General features: G+C 41.9%; 1 protein-coding gene across 1 annotated transcript; it reads left to right on the top strand.

Moving 5' to 3' along the window:
- Positions 1-980: 980 nt before the first annotated feature.
- On the top strand, positions 981-13,665 carry LOC306715972 (sortilin-like; the record flags this gene model as incomplete). Its single annotated transcript, XM_079186486.1, has 20 exons — positions 981-1,217; positions 5,903-5,965; positions 6,066-6,139; positions 6,233-6,335; positions 6,553-6,714; positions 6,922-6,995; positions 8,494-8,543; positions 8,622-8,749; positions 9,454-9,598; positions 9,818-9,973; positions 10,108-10,220; positions 10,336-10,438; positions 10,536-10,704; positions 10,807-10,991; positions 11,074-11,263; positions 11,422-11,538; positions 12,106-12,214; positions 13,027-13,139; positions 13,255-13,381; positions 13,469-13,665. 20 exons carry the CDS (start codon positions 981-983, stop codon positions 13,481-13,483), a joined length of 2,433 nt encoding a protein of 810 aa, XP_079042612.1. The 3' UTR covers positions 13,484-13,665.
- Between the last annotated feature and the right edge of the window lie 1,125 nt (positions 13,666-14,790).

Here is a 14,790-nt window from a genome sequence, read left to right as displayed (position 1 = left end):
TAGAAAGTCAAATAATCTATTAGCAATAAATATCCACACTTTGTCTTTTATCACCACTTCCCTAGTTATATTTTCTTACACAACCAATTAGTTGGTTTTATTTCACTAATTTATTACACTAGCTCCTTAATTTTCCTATATTTGTGTGTATGATTTTTGATCTTTGCAAACATTAATAGTTTATCTATTTCAACAGATCAGCACATTCTCCTTGCTGCATTCAGATTTTTGGCTATCAAAATGTCCTAAATTCCTCACCACATTTTCCATTTTATTTGCAATACAAAAGTCAACTGGATGCCTTTTTGATTCATGAAACCAAATGATTAAGCTGAGATAGAACTTTATTAATCCCCAAGAAAAGTAATGTGCCAGAGATTGATTTAAAGATTACAACTGGAGAATATGAAAAGGCAAGTACAAATATAAACACATGAATAGAGTAATACGTATTGGGTGTCCAATAAGTAATACTGACTAATTAGAATAGCAATATTTCATTCCATTTAGATCACTTAACTATTTATTATGTTAAAGTTGATATATTTTCAGGGCTTCATTATCAGGAACTGCCAAAATAACTGCAAAATTGTTTTCCCATATAAATAGTAAACTAATCCTTTTCTTGGAAAAGCATCAGCCAGACTGTTCTACTTTGTCTTCCCTTTCTTGGAATTGAATTTCAAAGAATAAACTCTCCAATAAAACCGTTTCATGGCCCTTGAGCGGTCTCTCCACCAGGGGGCAGCACAACACCAGAAAGCACGTTACATCGCAGTTGAGGGAGATTCCTGCCGTCCAATCAGAGCGCAGGTTGTTCTGGCGCTGGCCAATCGTCTTCCACGGTGGATGGGCCGTTATTGAAGAAGCATTAGGTGATTTGGGGATGGGGGCGGGGTGGGGGGGGTTCATGTGGAGCCGACTGCTGGGACGAAAAAGCTCTTCGCAGAGTCCAAAGTTGTGCAGTCTTCTTTGTAAACATGATCTCCGTATCTTGCATCTTGGCGCTCGGATTGTTTTCGTCTGCACTGGGCACAAAGTTCCACGAGGGAGAAAACTTCTCCGGTCTGAGGAGGCTGCAGCGGGGTTTAGGCGGGGATGAGGAGCGACGAAGTTTAGAGAAGTCGGAGCTCTCGAAACGCAGCGCAGGACTGAATGAACAGACGTGCACAGCTCTGCCCGGAATAGAGTCAACCCTGCACAACAACACCCACTCTGTAAGTGACTTATTCAGGTTTCTGTTAACCCACACACTACAGCATCGAACTCCCTCAGTCTTTGTGTTCCTGGTTGTTTGCTACAGTTAAAGTTAACTCACTGGCTACCTCCATGTGTCTGTGGTCACTCAGCAGCACATGGAGCTGCTCACAATGTCCACACTGTAAACAACTTCACTGAAACACATGTTCACGTAGATGACTGAACATGTGTAACATGTGTAAAATGAGTGGTGCTGTAGTTGTACTCTGTGTGATGTGAATGAGGGGAGAAATGCTGCAGAATAACTGATAATTAAAATATCAATACGTTGTAATAGTACTTTGCAGCCCTGCTCTGTTTTCAACCAGCTTGTTTTTTCCTAAATATATTCAGTTTACTGTAATTTATGACAAAGAAAAGCATGAAATCCTCACATGTGAGAAGCTGAAAACTGGGGATATGGGTGTTGCAATATGTTGGTACAGATAACTGTGATATATAAAAAAAGAAAATAAATATATAAAGTTAATAATACACATATGACAATATATTGTAAATAATCCAGCGCCTCTTAAATCATTTTATATTTACAGTTATGATTACAAATTGTCTCTCCACCCCCTACACTCGTCTCTGTGTATTCATTTGCCAGAAAAGAGACTAAATAAACAGTAAACAAAGTTAAAGATGAATTTGACTGACAGTATTGGTATTTGCTATTACAATGGTGATAATACACTTATTGTCAATTATTTTGGCCATGATAATTATGTGGTGAAAATCTGATACAGTGACAGCCCTGCAGAGGAATGTTTGACGTTTTTGCTTGAAAGAAGACAGAAACAATTAATCGATCAACTAGTGGATCAGTCGTCTAATCGTTGCAGCTCTAATCCATTTCACAATTATACAAAGGAGAGAAAATGAGAACATATTTGCTGGAATAATATATTGCCAAAATATTTGCCAGTTTATTTCCTGACAACCAGTTTATTGTTTCTGTCTGTTACACTCTTTTAAAAAATGATCTGAATCAATGTAGGTCGTCAGTCCGGGTCAGATCCATTAGTCCTACTGACGATGAAGGATGTCACTCCAAAAATGATTTTAGTCTCCCTCCTCCAATCTTCTGGCTAATACCTGTATGTTGAGAATTTGATTGCACGTCCATGTTTTCTTTGGCCTTCTCTTTCTCATCTTAACCCTGAGCCCACATTAAAATAGACCAAAGGACACCTTCTGTTGTTTTAGTTCTGGACAACCCAGATGTCCAGAGGAATGTTCAAGAATAACAGCTTGGTCCAAAAGCCTCAGCGCTCCACAGGACAGTCTTCCTGTTGTGTGTGTGTGTGTGTGTGTGTGTGTGTGTGTGTGTGTGTGTGTGTGTGTGTGTGTGTGTGTGTGTGTGTGTGTGAGAGAGTGTGAGTGATGGACAAAGTTACATCATTTCTGTGGTTCAGACACCTGGGCTTCGCTTTGGAGCATGAAAACGATTCGCTGTGCTTTACTGAGAGCAGACCCCTCCCGTCTCCTCTGGGCTTTTCTCTCTAACAAATATTCCCCACGTTTTTTGCTGATGGATTTAATCCGAGTGCCAATGTGGGTTCAGGTTTTCTGTTGTCAGAGGTGCAGGCCTAGATCAAACAGTAGAATACACTCTTTATTTTTTTACTTTGCTCTGTAAATTGCCAGATCAGACAGTAGATAACCTACTCCTAGGATTCTTATTATGCTATTTTAGGCCCTGATAGACTACACAGGATGTGTTTTGTCAGCCAGCCCAAGCTTTGTCTTTGCAAGGTTCAAAAAATATTGCAACATGTCAAATGTTTAACAAGCAAAAATGGCCAAAACTTTCCGGTTCCAGCTTCTCAAACAGGAGAATTTGCTGCTTTTTCTCTATTCTGCATCAACATACATTGAATCAGTTATTTTCTTGATTGATCCATTAATTCGTTGGTCTATAAAAATATCAGAAAACAGTGAACAAGGCTTACAACAACAAATCATTGGAATTTATTCCGTGTCTTTTACAGAAGGAGGAACGCTAATGGCTCTGTGAGGCTGTACTCAGGAACAGTGGTGCTTCGAGCTACATGCTAACGTTATAATGCTAACACACTCACAGAGACAATATGCTGAGGTTCAGTAGACATAATGTTCATCATGTTCATCTCAGTTTAGCTGTTGCACCTAACACATACTGTGCCTTCTACTGCTCATACCACCATACTATTTAGTAAGCCAGAAAAATATTTAGTATATCCCAATACATAATATGTCAAATGAGGTGTGCCAAAAATACCAAGATGTTCTGCTGTGTCCTGTATACAATCCTCTACGCAGCAGACACATGAGCAAGAGGGCCGAAGTTGAAGGTGCAAGGTTATGAAGAACACTCATTGAATGCATGCTGCATGCAGCTGTACGTACTTAAGGAAGCCGAAGTATGTACTAAAAGTAAAAAGAGAAAGTATGTGATCTCTTTAAGGTCATCCCTAGAGCCGTGCTGCTAGCAAGGCTAAAAACAAGCTAAACATTTGAATCAAAACAACTTTCTGTTGATCGACTAACTGATGAAGCAATTCCTCATTCAAGTACTAGATTGAAATTGCGATAGACATGTTTTCCCTTTTTTGAGATAGACGTAGACTGAACTGAAATAGACATTGTTACGCCCCAGCTTTCGTCTCTGCCCGCTGAAGCTTAGTCGAGCCTCAGAGGAATGGTGGACACAGCTTCATGTGTGTCGATCAAAGCCAAGAGAGTTTGACCCGCTCTTCTGAAGTTTTATGTGTGTAAGCACGGCCGAAGCAGAAAGGTTAAAACCCAGAGCAGAGGGAACAAGGAGCTCATTGTGTTTGACTCTGACCTCTGAGAGAGGACTTTACTGTGCTCCCACCCACCAACAGTGTGTGTTCTGCATGGACATATATATGTGCGTGTGTGTGTGTGTGTGTGTGTTCACGTACAGCAGCGTGTGTGAAACGCACTTGCGCATCATTGCTGTCCACCTCTTGACAGTCAAACGTACCGACACACCTTGAGCGTCATGAGTTGTTGTGCGGAAGCAGCTGAGAGGAGCCTTTTCAGAGCAGACGTGAACCCTTAAATTTAACACGATCCAGCATGAGGTCATGTCTGGTTTGCGAGGCCACCTCCAGCCGAGTCAGACACTCATCTCTTGACTAATAAGCGTCTTTTTCTTCTCTTCACCGTCTCCCTCTACGCTTCTGTTTTCCCCATCACAGAACGGGACAGAAAGATGACTCAGCTTTACGTCGGCTGGTTAGATTTAACACAGGTGTGCAAGCAACTGGCAGAAACATTTGCAAAAGACCGTGAGACAATAGACGATAGACACGAAAGCGGTTGACCTGCAGTGACGATGGTAGTTACTGTTTCAGGCAAAGTTTGCATCCAGACCGAAGTCCTTCTTAAGTGTCAAGTGGGACGATGACACTAACATTTAATTCATATCCACATGCCAAAATAATGCTTTATTTGTTAAGATTTTTTCATTTTATAATCATGCCTACTACTTCAAAGACAGAAAGGGAGAGAAGCAGGAAATGTGGGTGAAGTGGGAAACCTGCCTTGTACTAATGTTCCACAACAGATCTGAAGGCAGAACGCTGTGGTTTAAGGGTAGAAAGACTGTCGGGAGGACGGGGCACGTCGTACTTTTCACCTTTTCACTGATCGACAGATCGAATGAGTGACTGCAAGAAGAGCTGAAAAGCATTAGCTGATTGAAGAAAGAATAGTTGGACACAGGGAGGCTGTGATGAAATGATTTATGTCGAGGAGAGATGGAAAGTTGCGTTCACACACTTGGGACAGCCGGGGGTCGGCCAGTTTCCACTGGACCTTATTTACAAGGAGTTTCCAGCAGCCAGCCCCGGCCGTCTCCTGTGGCTTTATAGAGCTCTATGCAGACTCTGCGGGGCTGGGCTCACCTTGTAAACATGTCTGCCCTGCCAGCAGGAGAGAGGAGGGGAGAACCCTCCGGTGGCTAAATACGTCGCCGAAATGGCCAAACACTCGAAAGTCACTCTGGATGAATCGACTGGAATGTTGTTTGCAGTCAGTGCACTTGTTGCGAAATGTATGTTCCGGTCTCAACTCTTTCTACTCATTCCCTCTGATATTATGTAACAGGGAGGTTTTGTTTTTAGATTTCAGTTCTGATTTAAATCCTGTGTGGCTTGGCAAATGTATTAATGTGTAAAAAGTAAGTTTTTTTGTATTCTGTTATTGTGAGAATAGAATACTTTCAGTCTACATTTACCGTACAGTGTGCGAGTGTGTGTCTTGCTGTGCTCGGGACATTGGTAATTGTTTTGTTCTCTGGCCCGGGCTTTGTCATTTAGGCCGGAAAGTAGGTCACACACGCAGAGTGCATTCAAATGGCCAAGTTACTTTGGATGATAAGAACAATTCACTCTGTCCTCTCGTTCAGCAAGTGACCGAAACACACACACACACACACACACACACAAACTCTCTTGTGTTTTTTATATTTCAGACTAAACTCTGGACTCTTTGGGTGCGTGTGTGTGTATGTGTGTGTGTGTGTGTGTGTGTGTGTGTGTGTGTGTGTTCCTCGGGTTGATTGCCTGACATAGTATTACGCAAAAAATATCAAGCGAGTCTCAGAAATGTTTAAAATAATCTCATTTCTTTTCTCCTTCCGTTCCAGTTCACCTTCAAAGTGAGGACCATGGGTTCACTGTCGCTGGCCTGGGTGGGAGATGGATCCGGGGTGAGTTTGTTTGAATGATTGAATATATGACTAAATAAAAAAAAAAAAAAGACCCTGAGGTTCTAGAGACGGTTGCGTAATCCCTGCTCTCTTCTCCCAGGTGCTGCTGGTGTTGACGACATTTCAGGTGCCGTTGTTCATGATGCGTTTCGGCCAGTCCAACCTCTACAGGAGGTGAGAAATGCCTGCTGGTTGATAAATGGAGCAGTAAATTGTTTGCCATACCTGTGGTCTGAGGGTCTAACGGCAACTTTGTCACTGTGTCAGTGAAGACTATGGGAAGACGTTCAAAGATGTGACTCACCTGATCAACCACACCTTCATCCAGAGTGAGTTTGGCATCGCCATCAGTCCCGACCACTCTGGCAAGGTGAGCCCAAGTAGTGTTATTCTTAGTTTTTTTTTATGCGCTGAAGATGCAGTACCTTCCACGTACAGACCCTTGCTTGTACCGTACGTAGGGATTTGTGTTTTGTTGCGGTTGGTCTGTATATAAATACATACCGTTGCGTCATAATGACACAGAAAACCCTTTTCTAGCAAATGCATGATCTTTCCTGACAGCTCCTCTCTGTGTTTGGTTCCAGGTGATGCTCACTGGCGACGTGTCAGAAATCGGGGGGTTTAAACTGTTTCGCTCACAGGACTTTGGCGTGACCTTTGATCCAACTGACCTGCCGTTTGAGCCTCTCATTCAGATGCTGTACAACCCCGGAGACTGCAACGTACTGCTGACGCTCAGTATCACGGTAGCAGCTTTTATTCTTCAGACCAAACCAAACCTCAGATCCTAGTTTTGAGTTTTGATAAAGTAAACTAAACTGTACCTAGCGACCTCTCTTAATTGAATGCTGGACTTCTGCGTCAAGGCTACTACGTTCTTGATTAGGCATAAATAAATACCTAACAGTCTAGACTCACTTTTTTTTTTTACTGACTAAGCCTTTTCCCTCCAGTTGGACCTGTGGCTGTCTGAGGACTTTGGTGCCACCTGGAGGAAGATCCATGACAGTGTTTGTTTGGTCAGATGGTGAGAAATGTCCCTTAAATCAGTTGCGTAATTACATTATAAATCCACACAAGACATGTGGGTACTTGGTACTAAATATGTAACAGATGGCATAAAAAAATAACCAAGACAAGCTTTAGGGACTATAAGAAATGATTTGGGTGGGGGGGGGGCCTCAACCATATGTTTGTTATTAATATTTGGTTTTGTCTGTCCCCTCAACAACACTAATTATATTGTATGTTAATTCTTTATGATGCATTTGTCTTAAGTGTTCTCTTAAAAAAAAATATGGTGCAATCTTTATTGAGATAACCTCTAACTACTGTTTCCAAAAACATCATATTATTCCTATTGGCTAGAAAATAAAGCCCTGATACAGAGAAGTGATTGGTGTACTCTGAATATGGAAAAATATATATTTATTATCCATGGTGCACACATAATAAAACAGTAAACGTTGCTAGAAAATAATAAAATAATATATATATATATATTATATATATATATATATATATATATATAATATATTTATACACCCCCTCCTGTTCTTCCAAAATAAAATCAGCCTACCCTCCCATTGGCAACAGAAGAAATACCAACTTACTCGTTGGCAACAGAAGAAATACTTATCCATATTTGTTGCCACACATCCTCCCTGTGCATCTTTGTTTTTGCTATAACAGGAGTGTGCTTGTGTGTTCTTCGTCCATCGTTTGTTATTCCAGCTGTTTCGCTCACCACAGTTTGTATCACTCTCCTGACTCTCGTTTCATTTGGGCACCGGAGTTCATGTGAGGTTGTGGTGTCAGCCTGTGGTTGTTAGCGCTGCATTGTGGGAACATTGTAATAGCTCTGCGTGACCGCAGTTGTTATTTAGACCCCAAACTGAATTGACTGCAGAGAGAGGGAGCTGAGGCTGCTGTCAGACTGAATCATGAGTCAGCAGCAGCATTCTTATTCAGCCCACAGTCCTTGAGCCGGCAGGATCTTTGCAGTGTGAAAACCTTCGAACAAAGCCAGAAAGGGCTTGGAGTGCGGCCCGGGGGGTCAATGTGTGCCTTGCTCGCACAGCAATTAAAAGAAACTGTAGAATATTCAACATTCAGGACTGCACGAGGGTGTGCTGATCAAACAGGTTATTTGAGCAACACTATGGATGTGTGGTCAGGCATAATGATACACCAGGACAATCCACTTTATCTGATTTATTGTACAGGTGCAGGGCAAATGAGGCTGGCAGGCTGGTTTTTATCTAAACAGAAATACATACAATGTATTATTACTATGCACAAATTTAATACAAAGGACTCTTTAACAGACTATAATTAACACAATATTCATCGGTTTTATCTTTACAAATAACTAAAGGTACTGACAGTACAGTACAGTACAGTACAGTTAAACACGGGGTTATCAGTGGAAGCATGGAGACGTAAAAGAAGGTAAACAAAGAGGACGAATCAAATCACATCATTACTCAGAAACATCATTCACTGTTTCTTTTTCTCACATACAGGGGTCCAAAAAACAGCATCTACTTTACAACAAACTACAATGGATCATGCAGTAAGTGAAGACTGTAAAGTCACCGATACATTTAAAGTTCTGCAATACATCTAGTGACTCCACCTTCTTCTCTGTTAGGTGATAAAGGAATGCTGGAGTTAAGGAAGACGGCAGACTACGGTCAAAGTTTTCAGACCATCGCAACAAGAGTTTACTCCTTTGTGTTGGGAGGTCGCTTTGTTTTTGCCTCCATCATGACTGGCACGGTATGTGTGTGTGTGTGTGTGTGTGTGAGAGGATGTCTGAGCAAGTTGTTGTTGCCTCTTACTTACTGAATCTGAGAGCAGAATGTTTGTTTTTCTGTGAATCTGCCTCGCCCTGTTTTTCCTGATGCATACAGTATCTCTGTATATGCACCTGTTTGTTTCGTTATCGGCATTAATGGCACCAATACATATTTAGACACCTAGTAACATTTTTGAAATTTATTTTCAATACAGTCAGTTCACCCTAAAAAACATATTTTCTCACTTATCACAAGTGATATCCAGACTTTCTTGACCCCTTTTTCACCTAGTGTTACCATGTGATCTGGATAAGGAAAACCACATGCTAATGCAGGGTGGGAATGCACGCAATGTACGTGGTGATCCAAACATGATCGGATGAGCCGGACCACATGTGGAGGTGGTTTTGGCTTATAGTGTGATAAGATCTCAGCCAGCTATGAATTTAATCCGTACAGAGTGACCACATTCTGAAGCAAAAAATCTGCCTAATATCACCTAACTCCGCCTCTTCCTGCAAGCCGAAGATGCAACGTTGAAGCTCCATTTGGTCGCTGAAGCTAGTGACTGATTAACAAATGACTGACCCGTGTTGACCACCAGACCCACCTAACTCATTTGCATATTGCGAACTGCAGCTATCTCAACATTTTCGTGTTTATGTGTGTGTGTGTGTGTGTTAGGGTACAGAGCGTATGATCCACGTGTCAGTGGACGGAGGTGAGGTGTGGAACATGGCTCAGCTCCCTACAGTCAACCATGAGCAGTTCTACTCCATCCTGGCAGCCAATCAGGACATGATATTCATGCACGTGGACAACCCTGGAGGTCAGAACCCGAGAGGATGCTCATAGTGATGATTGATGCGGAGGATGCTAACAGTAACAATAATGTAGATAATGCAAAAATATCCTTTATGCAAACAGTCTCATTAGGCGTCCTTGGAGAAAGTTTCTCTGTGGGGATCAGTAAGCAGAAGTCTCACACAGTGTATGATCCAAACCTGTGTGTGTGTGTGTGTGTGTGTGTGTGTACTGTGTTGACCAGACTCCGGTGTTGGAACCATCTATGTGTCTGATGACAGAGGAGCCGTGTTCTCCAAGTCTCTGGAGCGCCATCTTTACACGACCACAGGGAGCGACACCGACTTCACTGCCGTCGCGTCACTCAGGGGCGTCTACATGACCAGCGTTCTCACAGAAGGTGGGTCAGCACACTAACTAATATATGTACTTACACATTTAAGCGGAATCTTCTGGCTATTCTTTGTCAACATTTTTAAATATGATATTATCATCTTTCCTAATAGTAGTTAAAGTGAATGTTATTGATTGCAGATGGTGCAATGGAGACAGTGATCACCTTCGACCAAGGAGCAAAATGGCAGACGCTGCGCAGACCACAGAACAGCCACTGTGACACCGAGACCTCTACCAACAGGCCTAACAGAGTGAGACACACATAGACACACAGTATATTTGAATATTTACATTGTTATGTACATACAGTGACGCTCACACAGTTGACCTGGTACCAACATTACCCTAATCATTGTGTCTTTACAGTGCAGACTTCACATCCACGCCTCCTACAGCACCAGCATGAAGATGAACGTCCCCATGCTGCCTCTCTCACAGCCCAGTGCTGTGGGCCTCATTCTGGCTCATGGTAAAAAAAAAGAAAAACACAAAGATGTCTTCACCCGGAATCCTTTCACTGCATGGTTAAATGTCTCATAACAGCGTTGTCCTCTGTTGTCCTTCAGGCAGCGTCGGTGACGCAGAGTCAGCTCTCTCTCCTGACGTGTACGTGTCTGACGACGGGGGCTACTCGTGGCTGTTGGCTCTCAGGGGCCCCCACCATTACGCTATACTGGACTCTGGAGGGCTGCTGGTGGCTGTGGAGCACACCAACTCACCTGTCAACCAGATCAAGTGAATATAATTAAGTATAGTAGATGACTTGGTTATTGTAGGATTGCTTTTAATTTTTATTTATCATTTCCTCTCCCTTTCTTTGCCCTCCAACGTCGTCAGGTTTTCAACAGACGAGGGGCAGTGCTGGCATACGTATAACTTCACCAGCGACCCACTTCACTTCAGCGGTATGGACAGTGAGCCCGGCTCTCGCTCCATGAACGTTAGCCTGTGGGGCTACAGGAACGACTTCAGTAAATGGGTGGTGATCACCATCGACGTCAGGAAGCTCCTCACCAGAGACTGTGAGTGTGTCCGAGAATGTGGGTGTAACGGAAAGTGTTTCGCCATTTTGACTTACTTATATATGCTTGTATGTATGTGCAGGTACTGAAGGGGACTATGTCCAGTGGCTGGCTCACTCTACAGACCCCAGTGGATCTAATGATGGCTGTGTGCTGGGCTATAAAGAGACCTTCTTACGCCCGAGGAAAGACTCTGTCTGCTGGAACGGGAGGGAATATGCCGTCACGAAGAAGCTGTCCCCCTGTACATGTACAATGGACGACTATCACTGGTATGTTTTTGTGAAATACAAATATATATATAGTATGTATATAGTTTATTTTCATCCTGCATTTAGTGCAACCATGAGAGTATATAGAGAACAGATTTACACAGTTTGTCTCTGTAAATTTGTAAGAATGCCAGATGAGCTTCTGTTTTGTCTTACAGTGACTTTGGATATCACCGGCCGGAGAACAGCTCAGAGTGCACGGAGCAAGAGGAGATGAAGGGTCATCCTCTGGAGTTCTGCTTGAATGGGACCACCGAACAGCTTCAGACCAGCGGGTGAGGACGCATTGTTTTTATCTTTGCTCTGTCCAGAAACTCAAACTCATACAAAATATAGAAAATGTATACAGAAGTATGTTAATGTTTGTTTCAAGTCTTACCACTGTTTGGTTAAAGGTTATGGGTTTTATGAACAGCACACAAGCCAACAGTAATTCAGGCACTGTAAGAAATAGTCACCTCACCAGCTCACTTCCAGAAGCCTATTACAGATTAGTAGTTTAAGATTAAGTGCCGAATGTTGTAGGACTTCTGCGTGAACCCATTGTCCTGTGAGGATGTAGTTCATTAACTAAAGAAATACAAAGCACAAACAGTAACACAGCCCAAGTAAAGGCTTCCTTAGTTTAGTCACTAGTAGTGTAAAAGATAAAGGTCAAAGCCAATTATTAAAACTTGAGCTTTATTCATAAAACATGTTAGTATGTTTCCATTTCTACCTCTAAATCTCCCTCCATTAGTATTATGAATCGTATCTTGAGTTTAGCAGCTGTTTCGTCCTGCCCTGTGTCCTTTTCAGCGAGTTTTTCCTTACATGTCTCTTTGTCTCTTCTAACATTTAAGCTACCGGAAGATTCCAGGAGACCAGTGTGAAGGAGGTTTTCAGCCAGAGAGGAAGGAGACAGACCTGAGGAGGATGTGCACCAGCAACGCCCTTTATCCAAATTCTCTGGTAACGAGACTATGCTGGTTAACTGCATATTGAAATCAATAGGGCAACCTATGATCTTTTTTATTGTCAATACTGAGTTGGTTATCTAGTAGCGGTGTGACATGAGCCAAGTTTCTAACCAAATGTTTTGCAAATCTCAACTGAATTTTTATGAAATCTGCAAAAGAAAGGGAAAATGTATGTTTCCATCTACGTAATGTAAATACTAGGAGTTGGTTGCATCGAGATAAACAGTTGTTGGTCCTAATTCTCCAGCCGCATGCCATAAAACCCTTGTAGAGGAAGTGACGTGGTTAAAAGATGGGAAAATGGCATTTATGTTTATTACATATGTTCATATGAGGAAGGTTACGGTCTCCTCATCAATCCACATAGATGGTATTTTGTCGTCTTCCACCATTTTTCAGTAGAGTGGAAGCTTCAGTGAACGCCACATGCTTCATAAGTGTCAGGATTTATACATCTCTCAAGGCTGTTTCCATTGTACTTTGTAGCATTTCGCCTTTTCACCTCAGCCAAGCATAAAAAGGTTTTTTTATTTCCAGCATTTCCACTGAAACGCTCAAATAGAAACAAGTGGATGGAAACACATTAATTATTAGAACTTTAACAATCTCAAACACACTCAAATGACCTGAGTATGTCACAAAAAGAGGATAAATTGCCAAAGAAGCATATTTCACAGTGAGGTCAGGCGGTGGCTGTCCACCTTTCATTGGTGCACATAAGATTGTGTGAACAGCTGCAATGTTCCCGGTCCTGATGCACGATGTCAGATTTCAGCCATTTCTGTTTTTTTGTAACTCTTCCAGACTGAGAACAGCTCCCCGAACACCGCTGTCATAGTGATGGTTGTCATAGCGATGCTTCTGACCAGTGCTGTTGCAGGCGTTTGGCTGGTTAAGAAATATGTCTGCGGAGGACGGTCAGTATACGTCTCATCTTTCCACACACACACACACTTTATGCACACAAGTAAACGCTGTGAGTACCGTATTTCATCTCTGTTTGTGTCTAATGTGCGCTGATGTCGTCATCAGGTTCCTTGTGCACAGATACTCTGTCATGAGGGAACACGTCGAGGCTGATAAAATAGAGGGAGTCGATGATGTTGATGCTCACTACATGGAGACAGGAAAAGCACAGTACAACGAAGACTCGGATCAGGTATCTCATGCTTTGTAAAAGGCACTATTTCTAGGTAAACTTTGTCATTGTTTTTTTACTAATCTGTGTCGTTGTGTCCCTCCACAGGACCTCTTAGAATAAGGTGGACGTTTGTCCTCTCAAAGGCTCTACATTTAACGCAGTCTTTCATGATGCCTGGGGACTCCTGTTGCTCCCACATGCCGATTAACATCTGCTTCTCATTCTTGCTATCCCCTGGTGGCTGGAGGACTCAACAGCAACTCACATTGCTTCCTTGTACCAGTTGAGTCTCCCACAAAAAGGCGAACGGGTGGTTTGGGGAGGGGGACAAACCCAGCGCGGAACAGAAGAAAGCCTCTGGGGTCCCTGGAGAGCTTTTGTTGTTTCTGTCACAAAGAGTCCTGTAAAGACCACTGAGTCTGAATACGTGCTCTGTATGTTTCCTCTCATGCTGACCTGAGAAGATAAGGCCTTTCATATTGTGATGAACTGCAGAAGCACAATAGAGAGGCTAGCTGTATAGACGCTTACAGAAAGTTTTATATAATAATAATAAGAGTTGGGGAACATCCAAGCAACAGAACACAGAAAATATTAATCAGTATGTTATCTCTGCTGTCAGTTAAGTCGTTTTTGTACTCCGTAAATTCAACACCAGCCAGATACAGTCCTGTTGTGCATGGCGGCCATTTTAGCATTTGTTTTGTCAGCTTCACCAGTGACTCAAATTTGGCACTAACATTTTTTTAAAGACGCGGTTACTCACCTGTTAGTCACAAGTTATTTAGAAGTGATCACAGCAGCTACTAAGAGCAGCAGTTTTATTTCATTTTATGTTAATGGTCACTATTTCCGACTAGCTGTGTTTTTGTTTTTACCGGACACATTATATACTTTTTTCGTGGTTGAAATTGACCAGAATTTTAATCAAACGATGAACTTCAGATATGAACCTTTCAGTACACTATTATGGCTTTTTTTTACTGAACAGAAATTACTTTTTAATTAGTTCTTTTGTATTTCACACCACTTTTAAAAGTAGGTCAAATATAATCATGACTAATATTTTATTAGTCAAAAGTTGTTATTCGTACATATGTCATCATTTTTGTTGTCATCTTTTTATTTATTATTAATTGGTTTAAATTTGTAGATGAGCAAACTAAAATGCAATTGTAATCAGAACGTAGAAATGAGTGCAACTACAAAAGCCTAATTAGTGACTGCTAGTCCTTACTTTAGAAGAACTTGTAACTATATCAGCTGCAAGATGAACTATGTTGACTAAGAACAAAATAAGTTCATTTTTAGTACCTATTGAGACTTTTGGAATAAATGTTGAAAGGGCCTGCTATTGTTGTGAAGACAAAACAACAATCACGTGTTTAATACAGTGCAGCTTTATACAAGCAGTATCTTCTCCCCTG

Source organism: Pholis gunnellus, assembly GCF_910591455.1.
Source record: "Pholis gunnellus genome assembly, chromosome: 3".
NCBI lineage: Eukaryota > Metazoa > Chordata > Actinopteri > Perciformes > Pholidae > Pholis > Pholis gunnellus.
Note: the sequence above shows the minus strand (reverse complement) of the source record. Positions and strands in the feature narration are given on the sequence as shown.